Raw genomic sequence first — 17,119 nt, 5'->3', positions numbered from 1 at the left:
CCTCACCAAATGAATGGTTGCAGGTACTGTGATAAAGTATCTGCTCCTGCAGAGAAGCATCCTGGTATTTAGGGAGAGTGGGAGGTATTTAGGGGAAAGGTGAACCAAGGCCCTTAAAACTCCCACTGAGCTAGACTCCAAGCCACCTGTGAGATACTGTTGGAACAGGCTGTAAAGGCCCAGGGGATTGAGCAATCTTGGAACTCAGGCAGACCAGATGCATGGGTTTCGCTGCTTTTGAAATGTTACTAGGCCAAGTCGTCCCCCCAAAGTCCACCTGGCTGGTCTGACTGCCCCCCCTGGCTGCTAGCATTGTAGGTGCCATAATACCTGGCCACAGGCTTTAGTTTTTAATTTGAGCCTGCTCCTTTACAGGTTTCAGCCCTTTGCCAGGCCTGGGGGTAGCATAGTTATAAGCGGTCCTGTAGGTACTGGAGTTTTCTGAGCCTCTCTAGGGTCAATTGTTTTCAGACTGGGCCTCCATACCCTGGTCTTGGAGTGGCTGCCCTTTGTCTCCTAAAGGCACACCACTATGCACAGCACTTTTCAATCCCAGATGTTATTTTTCAACCATGGGCCCGTCTCATTCAAGCTATATAGTTCCTAAGGACAGTATAGAGTTCAGGGTTCCATACAGGCAGCCAGTCTTCCAACTGATCCATGTGTCCAGCACACTCCATGTTCTGAGGCCTCACTGTGCAGAGTGGATATAACCAGTTCTGGAGTTTCCTAGAACTACCGCCTCTGGAACCTTGGATTTGCCACCCAGCCCACTTTGGACCCTAAGCTTCTGGGGATGAGAGTGTATAGTTTCCCAGGTTGTACGTACATTGTTGAGTCATGAAGTGGGAAACTAGAAAAATGTCTAAGGTATCAGCTGATACCCAGGCAGGGAAGTATGGGCCACCCCTCCATCTGTAAGGATTCTTGAGTCATTTGCTAGTTCTTAAATTGCTTCAGGAAAATTCACTTGCACCGTGCACAAATAGTTCTGGGTCTCGGGCAGCAGAGGCAAGCAGAACTGAGTTTGAAGCCAGCCTGGTCTACAGAGAAGTTCCAGGACAGCCAAAGCTACACAGAGAAGCCTTTCTCTCTCTGACACACACACACACACACACACACACACACACACACACACTCCACCAAAACCTCTCTGGGCATATTTTAATCTGTTGTAGTTCCATATTTTGGCCAGCAGGTGGGAGTCTTAGCCCAGTGGTGGAAATGTCCGGGACTCCCAGATTTTTTTTTTTTTAATTTCCCCTCGTATTCTCTATTACTGCTCTTCAAACCTGCTAACCAGCCAATCCACATCCTAAATGATGTGCATGGAGTCGGCATCCAAATCCAAAGAGCTTCGTCAAAGGTTGAGTGTTTGTGATTTAAGCAGAAGAAACATTTTTGTCAACCTGCACTTTCTGGGTCTCCTTGCCCCAAGACAGTCTCATGTAGCCCCCTCTGGTTTCTGAGGACGACCTTGAATTTTTTTTTTTCTTTTTTTTTGTTTTTCGAGACAGGGTTTCTCTGTGTAGCTTTGCACCTTTCCTGGATCTCGCTCTGTAGCCCAGGCTGGCCTCGAACTCACAAAGATCCGCCTGCCTCTGCCTCCCGAGTGCTGGGATTAGAGGCGTGCGCCACCACCGCCCGGCCTGACCTTGAATTTCTAATCCTCGACCCCACCTCACCATGTAGCAGAAGCTGTCCTTAAAAAGTTCTGTCTCTCAAGTGGTGGGTCACAGCTGTCTGAGGGATTCAAGGTCGTGATCGCTTCCACTGCGATCGCTTCCATCATGCTGCAGCAGGGCTCAGCACCCAATATCCAAGTACGGTTTTGTGACTCGAAGTGCTGCCAGCCTCTTGTGGGTCATTTTGTTCAGGTCCATTCCAAACAGCCTGGGGACAAAGCATGGGACTATCATCACTACGGTGACTAAAAAGACAGCATCCTGGTAGCCTGCGTTTTAGGCTATCGGAAAGAGTAATTTTTCCTACTCCTTTTCAAATATCCTTTGGGCCTGGATCAAGTGCTTCCTGCTCTTGCACAGGGTCAGAATTCAGTTCCACATACAACCATAACTCCAGCTCTAAGGGATCTGACATCCTTTTCTGGTCAGTATCACCAGAATGCATGTATATGCACGTACACACACACACACACACACACACACACACACACACACACACACACACACATCATTAACCATCAAAATCTCATTTATCTGGTTTGTTTTTTCAACAGGGTTTCTCTATGTAGCCTTGACTGTCCTGAAACTCACTCTGTAGGCTAGGCTGGCCTGGAATTTAGAGCTACACCTGCCTCTGCCTCCCGAGTGTTGAGATTAAAGGTGTGCTCCATTAACAATGCAAATCTCCCCCCCCCCCCTTTGGTTTTTTCAAGACAGGGTTTCTTTGTGTAGCTTTGGCGCCTGTCCTGGATCTCTCTCTGTAGACCAGGCTGGCCTCGAACTCACAGAGATCTGCCTGCCTCTGCCTCCCCAGTGCTGGGATTAAAGGTTTGCGCCATCACCCCCCAGCAGCAATCCAAATCTTAGGGTATGGGCAACTGAGATGACTCAGGATAAAGTCTCTTGCTGCCATGTTTGGTACCCAGAGAGCACTGATCTCAAGTTGGCCTCAGCCTTGTACAAGTGCTGGGGAATTCAGGGATAGATATAAGTGCAAAACAATTAAATCCTAGTTGCAGTGTTGGGACTGACATGCTCTCTGTATGCTAGGCAGGCAGGCAGGCAGGCAGGCAGGCAGGCACTCTACTGCTGCATCATCTTCCTAGCTCATTTTTTAAAAAAGATTTATTATGTATACAGCATGTATGACCAGCAGAGGGCACCAGATCTCATTACAGATGGTTGTGAGCCACCATGCGGTTGCTGGGACTTGAACTCAGGACCTCTGGAAGAGCAGTCAGTGCTCTTAACCTCTGAGCCATCGCTCCAGCCCCCTAGCTCACATTTTGAGATAGGGTCTCACGAAGTTGCTCAGGCTGGCCTTGAACTTGGGATCCTCTTGCTTCAGCCTCCTGTGAAGCCAGGATTTTTTACTTGTTTTTTGTTTTTACTATTGTTTGCCAGGGTGTGCTTGTGGAGGCCAGAGATCAGCCTGTATATGTTTTCCTTCCTACCCCACAAGGGTCCTGAGGGGTGAACTCTGGTCACTAAGCTTGGCAGTAAATGCTGAGCCAGCCCACCAGCCCTTTTTTTCTGTTTTATGCATGACTATTTTGCACACATGTATGACTGAACCTCATATTGCAGTGCCAGTGGAGGTCAGGAGAGGTTATTGGATTCCTTGGAACTGGAGTTGGATTCCCTGGAACTGGTTGTGAGCCACAAAGTAAGTTCTGGGAACTGGGTCTTCTGCAAGAGCAACAAGTACTCTTAACCACAGAGCCATCGCTCCGGCCTCCTTAATCCCAATTTTTTGTTTGCTTGTTGGAGACTGAGTCTCTCTGCGGCCTTGGCTAGCCTAGAATTCTTAAGAGATCTACCTGCCTCTGCCTTCCAAGTGCTGGGATCAAATACGTTCCCAACCACGATGGGCTCCTTACTCCCAATTTTAAATGTCTTTAGTCACTCATAAGAAACACGGGGGGGCTGGAGAGATGGCTCAGCGGTTAAGAGCACTGACTGTTCTTCCAGTGGACCTGGGTTCAATTCCCAGCGCCCATATGGCAGCTCACAACTGTCTGTAACTCTAGTTCCAGGGGATCTGACACCCTTAAGAAACACGGGACAATCCAACATGTACTGTCATTTACAGAAGCAGAAACCATGGTGTGGAAAGCATGTCCAGTGGGTAATAGAACTTCCAGACTCCAGCGGAGACTGACTTCATTCCTATTTAAAAGAACAGGAAGGAAACAAAGGTGTACTGTATGTGTTTGCAATGCCAGCATTCAGGAGGCTGAGGCAGGAGCATGGAGAGTTTGAGGACTACCTGATGTGTCTAACTCCCAGCTAGCGTGCTTCGTAAGTACTGGGCTCATGTATTACACCCAGCACCAGGAGGGAAATAGCCCCAGCTTTTATTTACCCCGTCTCTTTTATTTTTATTATTTATGTATGTGTATGTCTGTGTGGGAATGCCCATGATGGTTAGAAAAGGGCGTTGGATTCCTGGGAGCTAGAATTACAGGTGGATGTGGCCACCTGACGTGGGTGCTGGGAATGGAATTCAGGTCCTCTGTAAGAGCAGCGAGTACTTTATCTCTCCAGCATTATTTATCCAGTTTCTAGTGCATTTCAGTTATTTAGTATTCCTCCTCCCAAATCTGAGCCCAGCATTCCCGAATCCCCCATTCACCCCAAGCAATCAGGATCCATCTCTCACCACAGGACTCGAAGTTTGCAGCCTGGATGTCTCAGCCTCTTGCACAGCAGCCGGACACCTGTGTCCCCCAGGGCATTGTTGGTCAAATAAAGCTCATTTAGGGTCTGGTTGGCTCCTAGGATGGAAGAAAGATCCTCACACGCTTTCGACGTGAGGCCACAGCTGTCCAGCCTACGGAAGACAAGCTGAAGGTGGATGAAGTGGCCTTTTCAGGGCAGTGGGTGGCAATTTTATAGGTGACCAGGTTTTATTTTTGTTTTTTTGTTTTTTGATACAGTTTCTCTGTGAAACAGTCCTGGCTGTCATGGAACTCATTCTGTAGACCAGGCTGGCCTCGAACTCAGAGATCCACCTCTCTTTGCCTCCTGAGTGCTGGGATTAAAGGCATGTACCACCACTGCCTGTCTGGTGACCCAGTTTAAAGGAAACAGTCATGAGCCCATCCAGTGGTTGCTGGATGCATTCCTTAGTGAGTGGTGTAGCCTTTAGCAAATAGTCTCCTTACCATGCTCACGCTGGTAATCCTAATTAGCTTTACTTGGTGGGCAGAGGCAGTTGTAACTCTGAGTTCAGGGCTACACAGAATAACCCTATAGGGTGAGGGGAGGACTCGGGGACAGAAAAATAAATAACAAGTTATAATAACGTGAGTTATTATAGACGGGATCCCCGTCACGGTTTCGAGTCAAGGATCAATGATTTCCTTTTGCAGTTAATTGCTCCTCAGTTTTAGACTGGAGCCAAATTTGGCCTCAAAGAGCAGAGATAGGGATGGCTCCAGCCCTCAATGGTTCTCTGTCTCCAGAGAGACACCTTCTCTAAACGATGAGTCTAACGCCTGCAGGTTGTTAGGGATGTGGATTTGGAAGGCTAGATGTAGTGGCTCACCCCTGTAATCCCAGCAGAGAGAGGCAGATCTCTGAGTTTCAGGCCAGCCTGATGTACAGAGTTCCAGGACAGCCAGGGCTACAGAGACCTTATTTCAGGAGAAAAAGAAAAGTAAATTGGGACAGAGCAGCACTATAGGGATTCCACCGTGAAGCAGAGTTAGCCTGAGAATGGAGCCAGAATAGTACCACAGAAACCCAAAATCCCCAAAGCAGGAACTGGAGAGACGGCTTGGTGGTTAAGAACCGCTCTTATAGAGGACCCAAGTTTCCAGCACGACGTTGGCTGGTTCACAACAACCTGTAGCTGATACTCTGAGGGCTTCTGATGGCATCTTCTGGCCTCTGTGGACACCAGCAGGCCCAAATGCACATCCACATAGATGAAAAGATGCCCAAATCAAGCCATGCCTGAAGTCTTTCAGTTATGCAAATTAATAAATGCCTCATTTTTTCTAGAAGTTTCTAAACACCACCAAAGTTCATCACTTGTTTTTATTTGTTTATGTATGTATGTATGTATGTATGTATGATGTTTACCGTGTTCTGCCTGCGTGTATACCTGCACACCAGAAGAGAGCACCAGATCTCATTACATACAGGTGGTGAGCCACCATGTGATTGCTGGGAATTGAACTGAGGACCTTGGGAAGAGCTGCCAGTGCTCTTAACCTCTGAGTCATCTCCTCTGAGTTCTGCCCGCCTCTGTCTCCAGAGTGCTGAGATTAAAGGCGTGCACCACCACTGCCCAGCAAATACATTGTCTCCTATCCGAGTACTAACTAGGCCCGACACTGCTTAGCTCCTGAGATCAGATGAGATCAGTCACATGCAGGATAGTATGGCCTTGAGGTTTATTTATATTTCCGGTATGTGGATGTTGTTCCCGACGGATGTGTTGGCACCATTTGCATGTAGTTCCCATAGATGCCAGAAGAGGGCATCAGATCCCCTGGAACTGGAGTGGCAGATGGTTGTAAACTGCCGTGTATGTGTGTGCTGGGAGAGAACCTGGGTCTTAACCATGATCTTAACCACTGAGCCATCTCTCCAGCTCCTCTTAAAATTTTAAATTCTTGTTCTGTGTATGTACGTGTGCATAGGAGCCGTGGCTCAGGTCAGAGAACAGCCTTATGGAGTTGATTCTTTCCACCTGAGCTCTGGTTCTGGAGATCTAAAGTCAAGTTGCTAATGGGCGGACTCCAAATTCGAGGCCAGTCTGGGCTATATTGTAAGACCCTGTTTCAAAGCAGAAGGCTGGGGATGCGCCAACACTTGTCCAGCATTTGTGAAGCCTGAGTTCAGTCCCCTAGTTCTGTGCACAGAGACAAGCTGGCTGTCCGTGTATAACAATTCAAAGGGAAGAACCTTTGGGAGCAGTGCCTGATGGGAAACAGAAGCAATCTGTGCCCCTTAAGCACAGTGGTTGGGTCTACGCCTCGCACACTTAAAAAAGAAAAAGAAAAAAAGGCCAGGTGTGGTAGTGCACACCTTTAATCCCAGCTCTCTAGAGGCAGAGGCAGGGAGATCTCTGAGTGTGAGGACAGCCTGATCTACATAGTGAGTTCCATAATGAGTAAGGCTACATACATAGTAAGTCCGTCTCAAATAACAAATAAAAGGATTTAAACATTTATTTATTCACTTCTCATTCGCCTGCCTCCACCTCCCAAACGCTGTGATTACTGGGTAGGAGCCGTCAGGACCAACTGGTGCAGTGCTGGGGATGGTACCCAGAGCTTCCGTCTACAAGGCAGGGAATTTTTGAACGGACTCACCTCCCCAACCCACACGCTGTCTTTTCATCTACGTTTGCCTTTTCCAAAGGGTTCAGGGAAGCAGCACATGAACACAAAAGGAAAAGCTGTTCCCTCTGTTAGTATCCCCGCTCTACTCCTGTCCCCTTCCTCCCAAGGAAAACACTCACCACAGCTTCTGGAGTCTGCAGGACGGGTGCCGCAGTCCTTCCCCCAGCAGCCACAGGCCCCTGTCTCCCAAGTCATTGAAACTGAGGTCCAGCTCTCGGAGGCAAGTGTTGACCTGGAGCACACGGGCAAGCCCTGCGCATGCGTCTGAGCCCAGTCGGCAAATGCCCAACCTAGAAGGGAGGGATGGCTAAACTGAGTTTGCCCTATGCCTTTTGGTAATGTCACCGGGGCTGGGCTTAAGTGGCAAACTTGTATGCTGGGTGCAGGGGGATGGCTTTGCCCACCTTTGAGAGTGAAAGGGGGAGAAGGCAGAGAGGAAGACAGGACCGGAAGCAAGGGCCCAGGCAGATTAAAATTGGCTGAAACTCCAGTCCCAGGCAATGGAAATCGGACTTCTGGCCTCTGTGGGCACCGGGCATGCACTTGGTCACAAGCATACATGTAGGCAAAAAGCCAAATAAATAGCACTTTTTAAATTTAAGGAAGAGAGGGTTGGATAGAGTACGTGCCTAACACACACAAAGTAGTGTGCGTGTGTGTGTGTGCGTGTGTGTGTGTGCGTGTGTGTGTGTGTGTGTGTGTGTGTGTGTGTGTGTGTGTGTTCATCTGTACACATGCTGGCTTGCCACAATGTCTGTGAGGAGCTCAGAAGACAATCTGTGGGAGTTCTCTTTTTCCACCTAGTAGGTCTCAGGATTTGAACTCAGGTCATTAGGCTTGCCAGCAAAACACCTTTTCCCTCTGAGTCATACAGCCCTGGATGTTCTGAAGCACTCTGTGTAGACCAGGGTGATTTATTTATTTCGAGACAGGCTCTCACTATGAAGCCCAACAATCTGTGTAGACCAGGGCAATTTATTTGTTTAGAGACAGGGTCTCACTACATAGCCCTGGCTATCCTGGAACTCACTCTAAAGACCAGGCTGGCCTAGAACTCAAAGACATCCTCCTGCCTCTGCCTCCCAAGTGCTGGGATTAAATTCATGCGCTACCACGCTAGGCTAAGAACACACCTTAAAAAAAAACATTTATTTTTACTTTAATGTGTATGAGTATTTTGCCTACATGTACGCGCATCAGCAGGCATGCCTGGTGCCTCCGAGGCCAGAAGAGGGTGTTAGATCTGGAACTGGAGTTACAGGTGGTCAGTTACAGGCAGTTGGTTGTGAGCCACAATGTGGGTGCTGGGAACAGAACCCAGGTCCTCTGTGAGAGCAACAAGTGCTGTTAATTGCTGAGGCTTCTCTCAAGCCACGGTAGGTATTTTCATGATGGTTAATTGATGCAGGAGCCCATGGTGGGTAGTCTATCCCTAGGCCAGGAGGCCTGGGCTATATAAAAACAGCCAGCAGAGCAAGCTAGAGGGAGCCAGCCAGTAGACAGCATTCTTCTGTGATTTTTTTCTGATTCAGGCTTCTGCCTTGGCTCCCCTCAGTGATAACCTGTGGGCTAAAATAAACCCTTGCCTCCCCAAGTTGCTTTTTGGCCATGCTGTTTATCACAGTAACAGAAAGCCAACTAGAGTAGAGGGTACACTCGGTCAGCAGTATTTGTTCTGAGACCTGAAAGATGAGTCAACCTTCCCTAGAAATTAAATGGACAACAGAGCAGAAGGGCAATGTCCGAGGATGTCAGTGACTTGTGTCAAGGCCCCCGGTGGCAGGAAATCTGGACAGCAAGATTCTGTAGCTGGAGCTGGTGGAATGGGAGGCACCATGGCCTCCGTGAAAAGAAGACAGGGCAGGGATGCTGAATGGGGAATCCCACTCACCGGAGGGTCTGGAGTTTGCAGTCTGGGTGCCCGAGGCCCTTACACAGCAGAAGCACTCCAGGATCCCCAAGGTCATTCAGACCTAGGTCTAGCTCCATCAGGCTCTGGTTCATGCTGAGGCTGGAGGCCAGATCTTCACAGGCAGCCTGGCCCAGGTGGCAGATCTTCAGCCTGAGAAAGAGCCAGCTCAGTAAGCATGATGGGCGGATTTCCTGGGGACACTGAATCTGTCCTCTGCCCCTCTATCTTCAGAGTTCAGTGTTCTCAGCAAGCTGTGTGGCACACACCTGTGACACCCACCAGCACTTGGTAGACAGAGGCAGGAGGATGCTCCATTAGAGACTAGCCTAGATATATAGTAAAGCTCTAGCTCAAAAAGCCAGGGGCTGTGGGTGTGGCCCAGAAGTAGGGTACTTGCCTGGTAAGTGCAAGGTCCTGGGTTTGATTCCTAGCACCCCCTTCCCCCCCTAAAAAAAAACAAGGAAAACACAAAAAACTATTTAAGTCTTCTGGTGGTGGTACACATCTTTGATCCCAGCACCGGAGAGGCAGAGGCAGGTGGATCTCTGTGAGTTCAAGGCCAGCCTGGTCTACAGAGTGAGTTCCAGAACATTCAGGACTATACAGAGTAACTCTGTCTCAAAAACCAAAACCAAAACAAACAAACAAAAAACCCTGTTCAAGATGCAAATATGATATTATGTATTGGATTACATAAATATATACATGATTTTCAAATTACACTTAAAATTATTTTCTGTGAGCTGGGCATGGTGGCATACACCTTTAATCCCAGCATTCAGGAGGCAGAGGCAGGAGGATCTCTGTGAGTTCAAGGCCAGTTTGGTTTACATATCAAATTCCATATTAGTCAGAGATATACAATGAGACCCCGTCTCAAAATACTTTGTGGATGTACCTTGTGTGCATGCACACCACGTGCTCTTCACCACCGAGCCATCCCTCCAGCCCCTGTGGGCATTTTCCTGATGGCTAATTGATGCAGGAGTCCACTGTGGGTAGAGTTCCAGGACAGCTTGCAAGAGTCCGTCTCTCCTTCCACAGTGTGGGCCCCAGGCACTAAACTCAGATTGACAGCTTGGTGACAGGTCCCTTTACCCACTGAACCATCTCACTAGCCCCTACAGTTATGTTTTAGTAAAACTTCTTTTTATTGGCTAAACAAACAAAAATAAGACTGGCATGTGTCTCAAGCCTTCAGTCCTAGTACTTGACGGGTATGTATGTGGAGATCATTTTTTCCTTCCTTCGTAATGATCCAGGGAGTTGAACTCTGTCATCAGCCTTGATGGCCAGTGCCTTCACCTGGTGAGACATCTTTCTGGGCCCTGATATCAAATCTCCTTTTTTTTTATTTTTAAAATTATTATTTTATGGAGGTTGGAGAGATGGTTCAGCGCTGAAGAGTACCGGCTTCTCTTGCAGAGGACCTGGGTTCAATTCCCAGCATCTACATGGCAGTTCACAACTGTTGTGGAATATTAAAGATGTGTTGCATTCTTTTATGCTGTGGAATATTTGTTCAGTGATGCAAAGATGTGTTGCATTCTTTTATGCTGCATTTGTTTAACTCTGTGAAACTGTGTTACTTTGTCTAAAACACCTGATTGGTCTAATAAGGAGCTGAAGGCCAATAGCAAGGCAGGAGGGAGAATAAACAGAAGAGGAGAGAGGGCACCAGGGGCCGGCCACCCAGCCAGCAGCAACAGAGAAAGAAGGAAAGAAAGAGATATAGAATGGAGAAAGGTAAACACCCAGAGGCAAAAGGTAGGTGGGATAATTTAGGAAAAGCTGGCTGGAAATAAGCCAAGCTAAGGCTGGGCATTCATAAGTAAGAATAAGTATTCTTACTTGTTCTGTATTTATTTGAGAGCTGGCGGTGGGCTCCCAAAGAGTAAAAACAAAATAAAACAAAACAAAAAACCCCCAAAACAAGCAAACAAAAAACCCCAACTATACACAACTGTCTGCAACTCCAGTTACAGAGGACCCAGCACCCTCACACCGTGCTCATGAAATAAAAATATGTAACATTTTACAAATTATTTTATGCCTATGAGTGCTTTGCCTGCATGTATGTCTGTGTACCAGGTGCATGCCTGGTGGTTGTGGTGACCAGAAGAGAGTGTTGGATCCCCCGAGACTTTACAGACAGTTGTGACTGCCGAGCCAAGGTCCTTTTGTAAGAGCAACAAGTGCTCTTAGCCACCAAACCATCTCTTCAATTCCCTTTTATTTCGTGTTTAAGACGCCAAGAGCATGTAGTAGTGGCACACGCCTTTAATCCCAGCACTCTGGGAACAGGAAAGCCGATCAATCGCTGAGTTCAAGGCCAGCCTGGTCTACAGAGTGAGTTCTAGGACAGCTAGGGTGGTTACATAGAAAAACTCTGCCTCAAAAAAACAAAACAAAACAAACAAACAAAGTGCCAAGAGCCTGAAAACACCCCACTAGCAACAGTGTTTCCTCAGTCTCCCAAATGCTAGGATTAAAGGCATGTAACTGCATCACCTGAGGCATTTCTCTGCTTGAATTGCATAGAGACCGACCTGCTCTTGGAGTCAGCCCATGAAGACCAAGAGCCAGCCCTTGAAGAACTCACCACAAGGTGCGCAGCCTGCAGACTGGATGTCTCAACCCTTGACACAGCAGCTTCAGTCCCAAATCCTCCAAGGGGTTTCCTGTCAGGTCCAGCTCCACCAGATGTGAGTTGTTGCTGAGAACAGAGGCGATCGCTCCTCCAGCTGTGGCCTCCAGAAGACACTTCCTCAGCCTGGGAGACCGTGAAGAGGCTGCCATGTCCTGACCCATATACCCTGTCCTCTTTAGTCACCTAACATGAACCTATGTGGTTTTTTTCTCTTTCCCATGTGGTTGGGTTTTTCTTGTTGGTTTGTTTTGCTTTGTTTGGTACCACCAGGCTAGTGTGGAACTCGGAGATTCACCAGCCTCTGCCTCCCAAGGGCTGGGATTAAAGGTGTGCACCACCACACCTGCCTTCAAACGACTTTTTTTTTTTTTTTTTTTTTTTCTGGTTTTTCGAGACAGGGTTTCTCTGTGTAGCTTTGCGCCTTTCCTGGGACTCACTTGGTAGCCCAGGCTGGCCTCGAACTCACAGAGATCCACCTGGCTCTGCCTCCCGAGTGCTGGGGTTAAAGGCGTGCGCCACCACCGCCCGGCCAAACGACTTTTAAAGAGTCTTTTGGGCCTGGGTGTGATCATATGCACCCCTTTAATCTCAGCACTGGGGAGGCAGAGCTCTGCACATAGATCTCTGTGAGTTCAAGGCCAGCCTGATCTACATAGCAAGTTCCGGGTTAGTAACAGCTTCACAGTGAGACCCTGTCTCAAAAGACCAAAAGTCAAGTTTAACAACAAAAATTAAAAAAAAAAAAAATCTATCTACCTTTTCTATGTTTTTTTTTTCTTTTCTTTCTTTTTTTTTTTTTTTAAATGAAGCTTTTGGGGATATCGGGAAAAGGGGGATTGGGTTTTGATCTGTGCAAATGATATACACACGGAAATATACTGAAGGCTCGGCGAGGTAACACACTACCAGCATATATACAGATAAAAAGGATGAGTTCAAGGCCAGCTTATTCTACTTAGCAAGATTGAGGTCAGCCTGGCCGACATGAGACCCTGTCTTTTTTTTTTTATTTTTTATTTTTTTTGGTTTTTCGAGACAGGGTTTCTCTGTGTAGCTTTGCGCCTTTCTTGGAACTCACTTAGTAGCCCAGGCTGGCCTCGAACTCACAGAGATCCGCCTGGCTCTGCCTCCCGAGTGCTGGGATTAAAGGCGTGCGCCACCACCGCCCAGCGAGACCCTGTCTTAATAAACTGAGACAGAGAGAGCAGGGATGTGGTGGGGGATGAGATACTGAGTTCCAGAAATATGTACAATTAATATGCTAATATTATGCTAATAGCAACAATATGCTAATAGGATTTAAAGGGAAGGGGGAGGAGCAAAAGGGAGGAAGAAGAGTTGGGGGCGGGGCAGAACACCGCTGCCTAGTGCAGAACCACTCACTCACTGGATCATCTGCAGCCTACACCTGGGGTGCCGCAGCCCCTCGCAGAGCAGTTCCAGGCCTGGCACCCCAATGCTGTTGCCGCTGAGGTCCAGCCTGATTAGATTCCTGTTGGCGATGAGAGCCACTGCCAGATCCTGGCAGGCTGATCCGGAGACCTGACACCTCTTCAGCCTGAGGTGAGAAGGAAGATGGAACCAAGTCATTAATTTGGGAGCTCTTGTGGAATTCTCTGCCTTACATTTCTGTCTCTGTCTGTCTCTCTGCCTCTGTGTGTCCGTGTCTCTGTGTCTCTCTCGCCCTGTTTCTGTCTCTCTCAATTTTTGGATTTTTGAGACAAGGTTTCTCTATGTAGCCCCGGCTGTCCTGGAACTGGCTCAGTAGACCAGGCTGACCTCGAACTCACAGATGATGCATCTGCCTCTCGAGTGCTGGGATTAAATATGTGCACCACCATACCTGGGTTGTTCCTCCCCCTTTTATCTGATATGGCTCAGTGGCAGAGCCCTTAAGTTGCACATTTCTGGTCCTGGGTTTCTATCCTCAGGACAAAGAAAAATAAATAAATAATTAGGGCTGGAGAGATGGCTCAGAGGTTAAGAGCACCGGGTGCTCTTCCAGAGGTCCCGAGTTCAGGTCCCAGGAATCATGGGGTGGCTCATTAACTATAACAAGATCTGATGCCCTCTTCTGGCATGTAGGCAAACATGCAGACAGAATTATATATATATATATAAAATAAACCTTTAAAGAAGGAAAGAAAATAAAGGAGACGCTGTTAAAGCTTGGGTGGTAGTGGCGTAGTATGGGATTTTTTTGTTCCAGGTCAGCCATGGCTACAGTGAGACTCTGTCTTAAAAAAACAAAGAAAAAAAAAACAATCATAACAGTGTTATGGGGGCCTAGATAGAGAGTGCAGTGGGTAAACTGAAGACCTGAGTTCTATCCTCAGCAGGGTGCTGCTCAGTGGTAGAGCCTCGGCTTAGAACCCTCCAGTGAGGGGCTAGGGGTGCAGCTCAGTGGTAGAGCTCCTGCCCAGCACCTAGGAGGCAGAGGCAAGTGGATTCCAGGGGTAAGCTCCAGGTTCAGTTTGAGAGCTTGCTTCAAAATGCAAGGTTGTGGGGCAGGAGAGAAGGCTCAGTGGTTAGCAGCATATATAGCTCTTACAGAGGACCCATGTCAGGCAGCTCATACCTGCTTATAACTCTAGTTCCGGGTGATCTATAATACCCCTCTGTCCTCCTCATATGCAGACATATGCATAAATAACAACAACAACAATAATAATAATTGTTAGCATTCAGGCATCTGTACTGGCCTGCCCTTAGGGTCCCGATGGGATACATCCTCAGCTGCAGCCACTAAGAGCACCCCTGTGTGCATTTGCTACATTCCCTTATACAGGGCAGGCCATGCCTGGCTCTCATCTCTTTCTCTTCCGTTGCTTTCGTCCCCAGGGACCAGTCTCTACCGACTTCTCTGCCCCTTCTCTCTCCTCTCCCCTCAATAAACTTCTCACGTGGGCCGTGTTATATGGCGTGACTCCTTGCCATTTTAAAAATACAACAACAACAATAATAATAATAAATATTTTTTTAAAAGCTATAATCCAGACACTGGTGGCACACACCTTTAATCCCAGCGCTGGGGAGGCAGAGGCAGGCGGATCTCTGAGTTCCAGGCCAGCCTGGTCTACAGAGTGAGTTCCAGGACTGTTACATAGAGAAACCCTGTCTCAGCACAAACAAAAGTGGAAGGAGAGGCTGCCCATTGTAACGTACTGCCACAGGAGCCATGGCTCACAGATTCACCACCCTGTGTGTCCTTGGATGAGCCTCATGGGAGCAGGTGGCGGGGACCACGAGAATCATGTTGCCAAGGCTGAGACTCACCTCAGGTTTTGAATCCTGCAGTTGGCATGTCTGAGTCCTTGGCAGAGAAGCCGCACACCCCGGCTGCCCAAGGCGTTGCGGTACAAAGCCAGCTCCATCAGGTTTGGGTTGGTGCAGACAGCTGCTGAGAGATGCGCACTGTAGACATCAGGAAGTGTGTTCCTCTCCTGTCTGTGTGAAGGCCGACGTGTAGTTTAGTAGTCCACATAATCATTACAGTTGACACAGATTTCATTCAACAGCGCAGGAAGCGTCTTGGCCTTTTATAATTTCTTTCCTCATTGCTATTTTCAGGCTTATCTCAAACTCCAACAGTCTTAGATTATTCTTGTGTGTGTGTGGCCATGGGTTGTGTGTGCGTGTGCGAGTGTGCGCGTGCGTGCGTGCGTGTGTGTGTGTGTGTGTGTGTGTGTGTGTGTGTGTGTGTGTGGTTTCTCATGTAGTCCAGGCTGGTCCTGAACTTGTGTACCTGAGGATGACCTTGAACTCCAGATCCTCTGTCCTTCATCTCCCAATTGCTGAGATTATAGCCATGTGAGGTATCATGCTTGATTTCAGAGAGACAGTTCTTTCATTTTATTTATCTATTTCATCTTCCTTCCTGACTTTATTATTATTATTATTATTGTTTTGTTTTGAGACAGGGTCTCACTATGTAGCTCTGGCTGTCCTGAAACTCACTATGTAGACCAGGTTAGCTTTGAACTCACACACAGAGAGAAATCCACTTGCCTCTGCCTCCTAAGGGCTGGGAATAAAGGCATGTGCCACTATGCCACCTATCTTGTTTTGGTTTTCAAGACAGGGTTTCTTTTTGTGTAGCCCTGGCTGTCCTGGAACTCTCTCTGTAGACGAGGCTAGCCTCAAACTCAGAGATTTGCTTGCCTCTGCCTCTGGAGTGCTAGGATTAAAGGCGTGCACCACCACGCCCTGCTTAAAGGTTTTTAGTAACAGATTCTCCCTATCATGAGCCCCAGTTTAGTACCAGTGAATATTGCTTAACCGTACGTAGGTCCCAGCTCTTGAACTATTGGTCTTTTTTGTTTTTGTAGGGACCACCCTGCATGTTTGGGGGACCACCTTGTATGGACCCACTGAGTGTTTAGGGACCATCTTAAATTTGTCAGGAACCACCATAAGGCAGGCTGCCTCTGTGGGCCGATTCGAAGCATCTCTCACTTCTTACCACTAGATGTCAGTAGTATCACCCGACTTCCCGGTGTAACCAAACAATCCCACAGATTTCCTGGATGTCTGTCTGAGGGCTTGGATGAGAGGCAACAAAATCCTTGGCTGGTGGTCGTGGTGACTCACACTTGTAATTCCGACATCCGAGAGGCTGAGGCAGGAGGACTGACTGAGTAAGACCCTGTCAAAACAAGCTGGGCGTTGTGGCGAATGCCTGTAATTCTAGCGCTTGGGAGGTGGAGGCTAGAAGATCAGGGGTTCAGCATCAACCTCTGCTACATATTGAGTTGTTGACCAACTTGGGCTACATGAGACTCAGAAACAAAAGCAGGGCCAATGAGATAGCTCAGCATGTAAATAAAGTTTGCTACAGCTGGGCGGTGGTGGCGCACGCCTTTAGTCCCAGCACTCGGGAGGCAGAAGCAGGCAGATCTCTGTGAGTTCGAGGCCAACCTGAGCTACAGAGTGAGTTACAGGAAAGGTTCCAAAGCTACAGAGAAACTCTGTCTTGAAAAACAAAAACAAACAAACAAACAAAAAAAGTTTGCTACATAAGCCTGACTTTATGAATCCCCAGAATCCACCTGGAGGCAGAGGACCTGCTTCTGAAAAATGTTTTCTGATCTTTACACCTGCATACGAGACACACACACACACACACACACACACACACACACACACACACACACACACACTCACACACACACACGATGCAGAAAGAGACAGAGCCTGCCGGGCGGTGGTGGCGCATGCCTTTAATCCCAGCACTCGGGAGGCAGAGCCAGGCGGATCTCTGTGAGTTCGAGGCCAGCCTGGTCTACAAAGCGAGTTCCAGGAAAGGCGCAAAGCTACACAGAGAAACCCTATCTCGAAAAACAAAACAAAACAGAAACAAAAAGAAAGAAAGAAAAGAAAAGAAAGAGACAGAGCCCGGAGGTGGTGGCACACACCTTTGATCCCAGCACTCAGGAGAGGCAGAGGCAGGTAGATCTCTTGAGTTGGAGGCTAGCCTGCTCTACAGAGTGAATTCCAGGACCGCCATGACTACACA

General features: G+C 48.0%; 1 protein-coding gene across 1 annotated transcript in view; it reads right to left on the bottom strand.

Moving 5' to 3' along the window:
• Positions 1–1,130: 1,130 nt before the first annotated feature.
• Nlrp12 (NLR family pyrin domain containing 12) overlaps positions 1,131–17,119 on the bottom strand; it is a 29,809-nt gene continuing 13,820 nt past the window's right edge. Inside the window, exons 4-10 of the mRNA XM_052713831.1 lie at positions 14,881–15,051; positions 12,992–13,162; positions 11,557–11,727; positions 8,934–9,104; positions 7,162–7,332; positions 4,348–4,518; positions 1,131–1,893 (exon numbers count right to left, since the gene is read on the bottom strand). Of these exons, the coding sequence (XP_052569791.1) occupies positions 1,806–1,893; positions 4,348–4,518; positions 7,162–7,332; positions 8,934–9,104; positions 11,557–11,727; positions 12,992–13,162; positions 14,881–15,051 (1,114 nt within the window). The 3' untranslated portion in view covers positions 1,131–1,805. The remainder of the gene's footprint in view (positions 1,894–4,347; positions 4,519–7,161; positions 7,333–8,933; positions 9,105–11,556; positions 11,728–12,991; positions 13,163–14,880; positions 15,052–17,119) is intronic.

Source organism: Peromyscus californicus, unplaced genomic scaffold (genome assembly GCF_007827085.1).
Source record: "Peromyscus californicus insignis strain IS unplaced genomic scaffold, ASM782708v3 Scaffold_4__1_contigs__length_199733344, whole genome shotgun sequence".
In the NCBI taxonomy this organism is placed as follows: domain Eukaryota; kingdom Metazoa; phylum Chordata; class Mammalia; order Rodentia; family Cricetidae; genus Peromyscus; species Peromyscus californicus.
The sequence above is the reverse complement of the archived record's forward strand: the minus strand, read 5'-3'. Positions and strand labels throughout refer to the sequence as shown.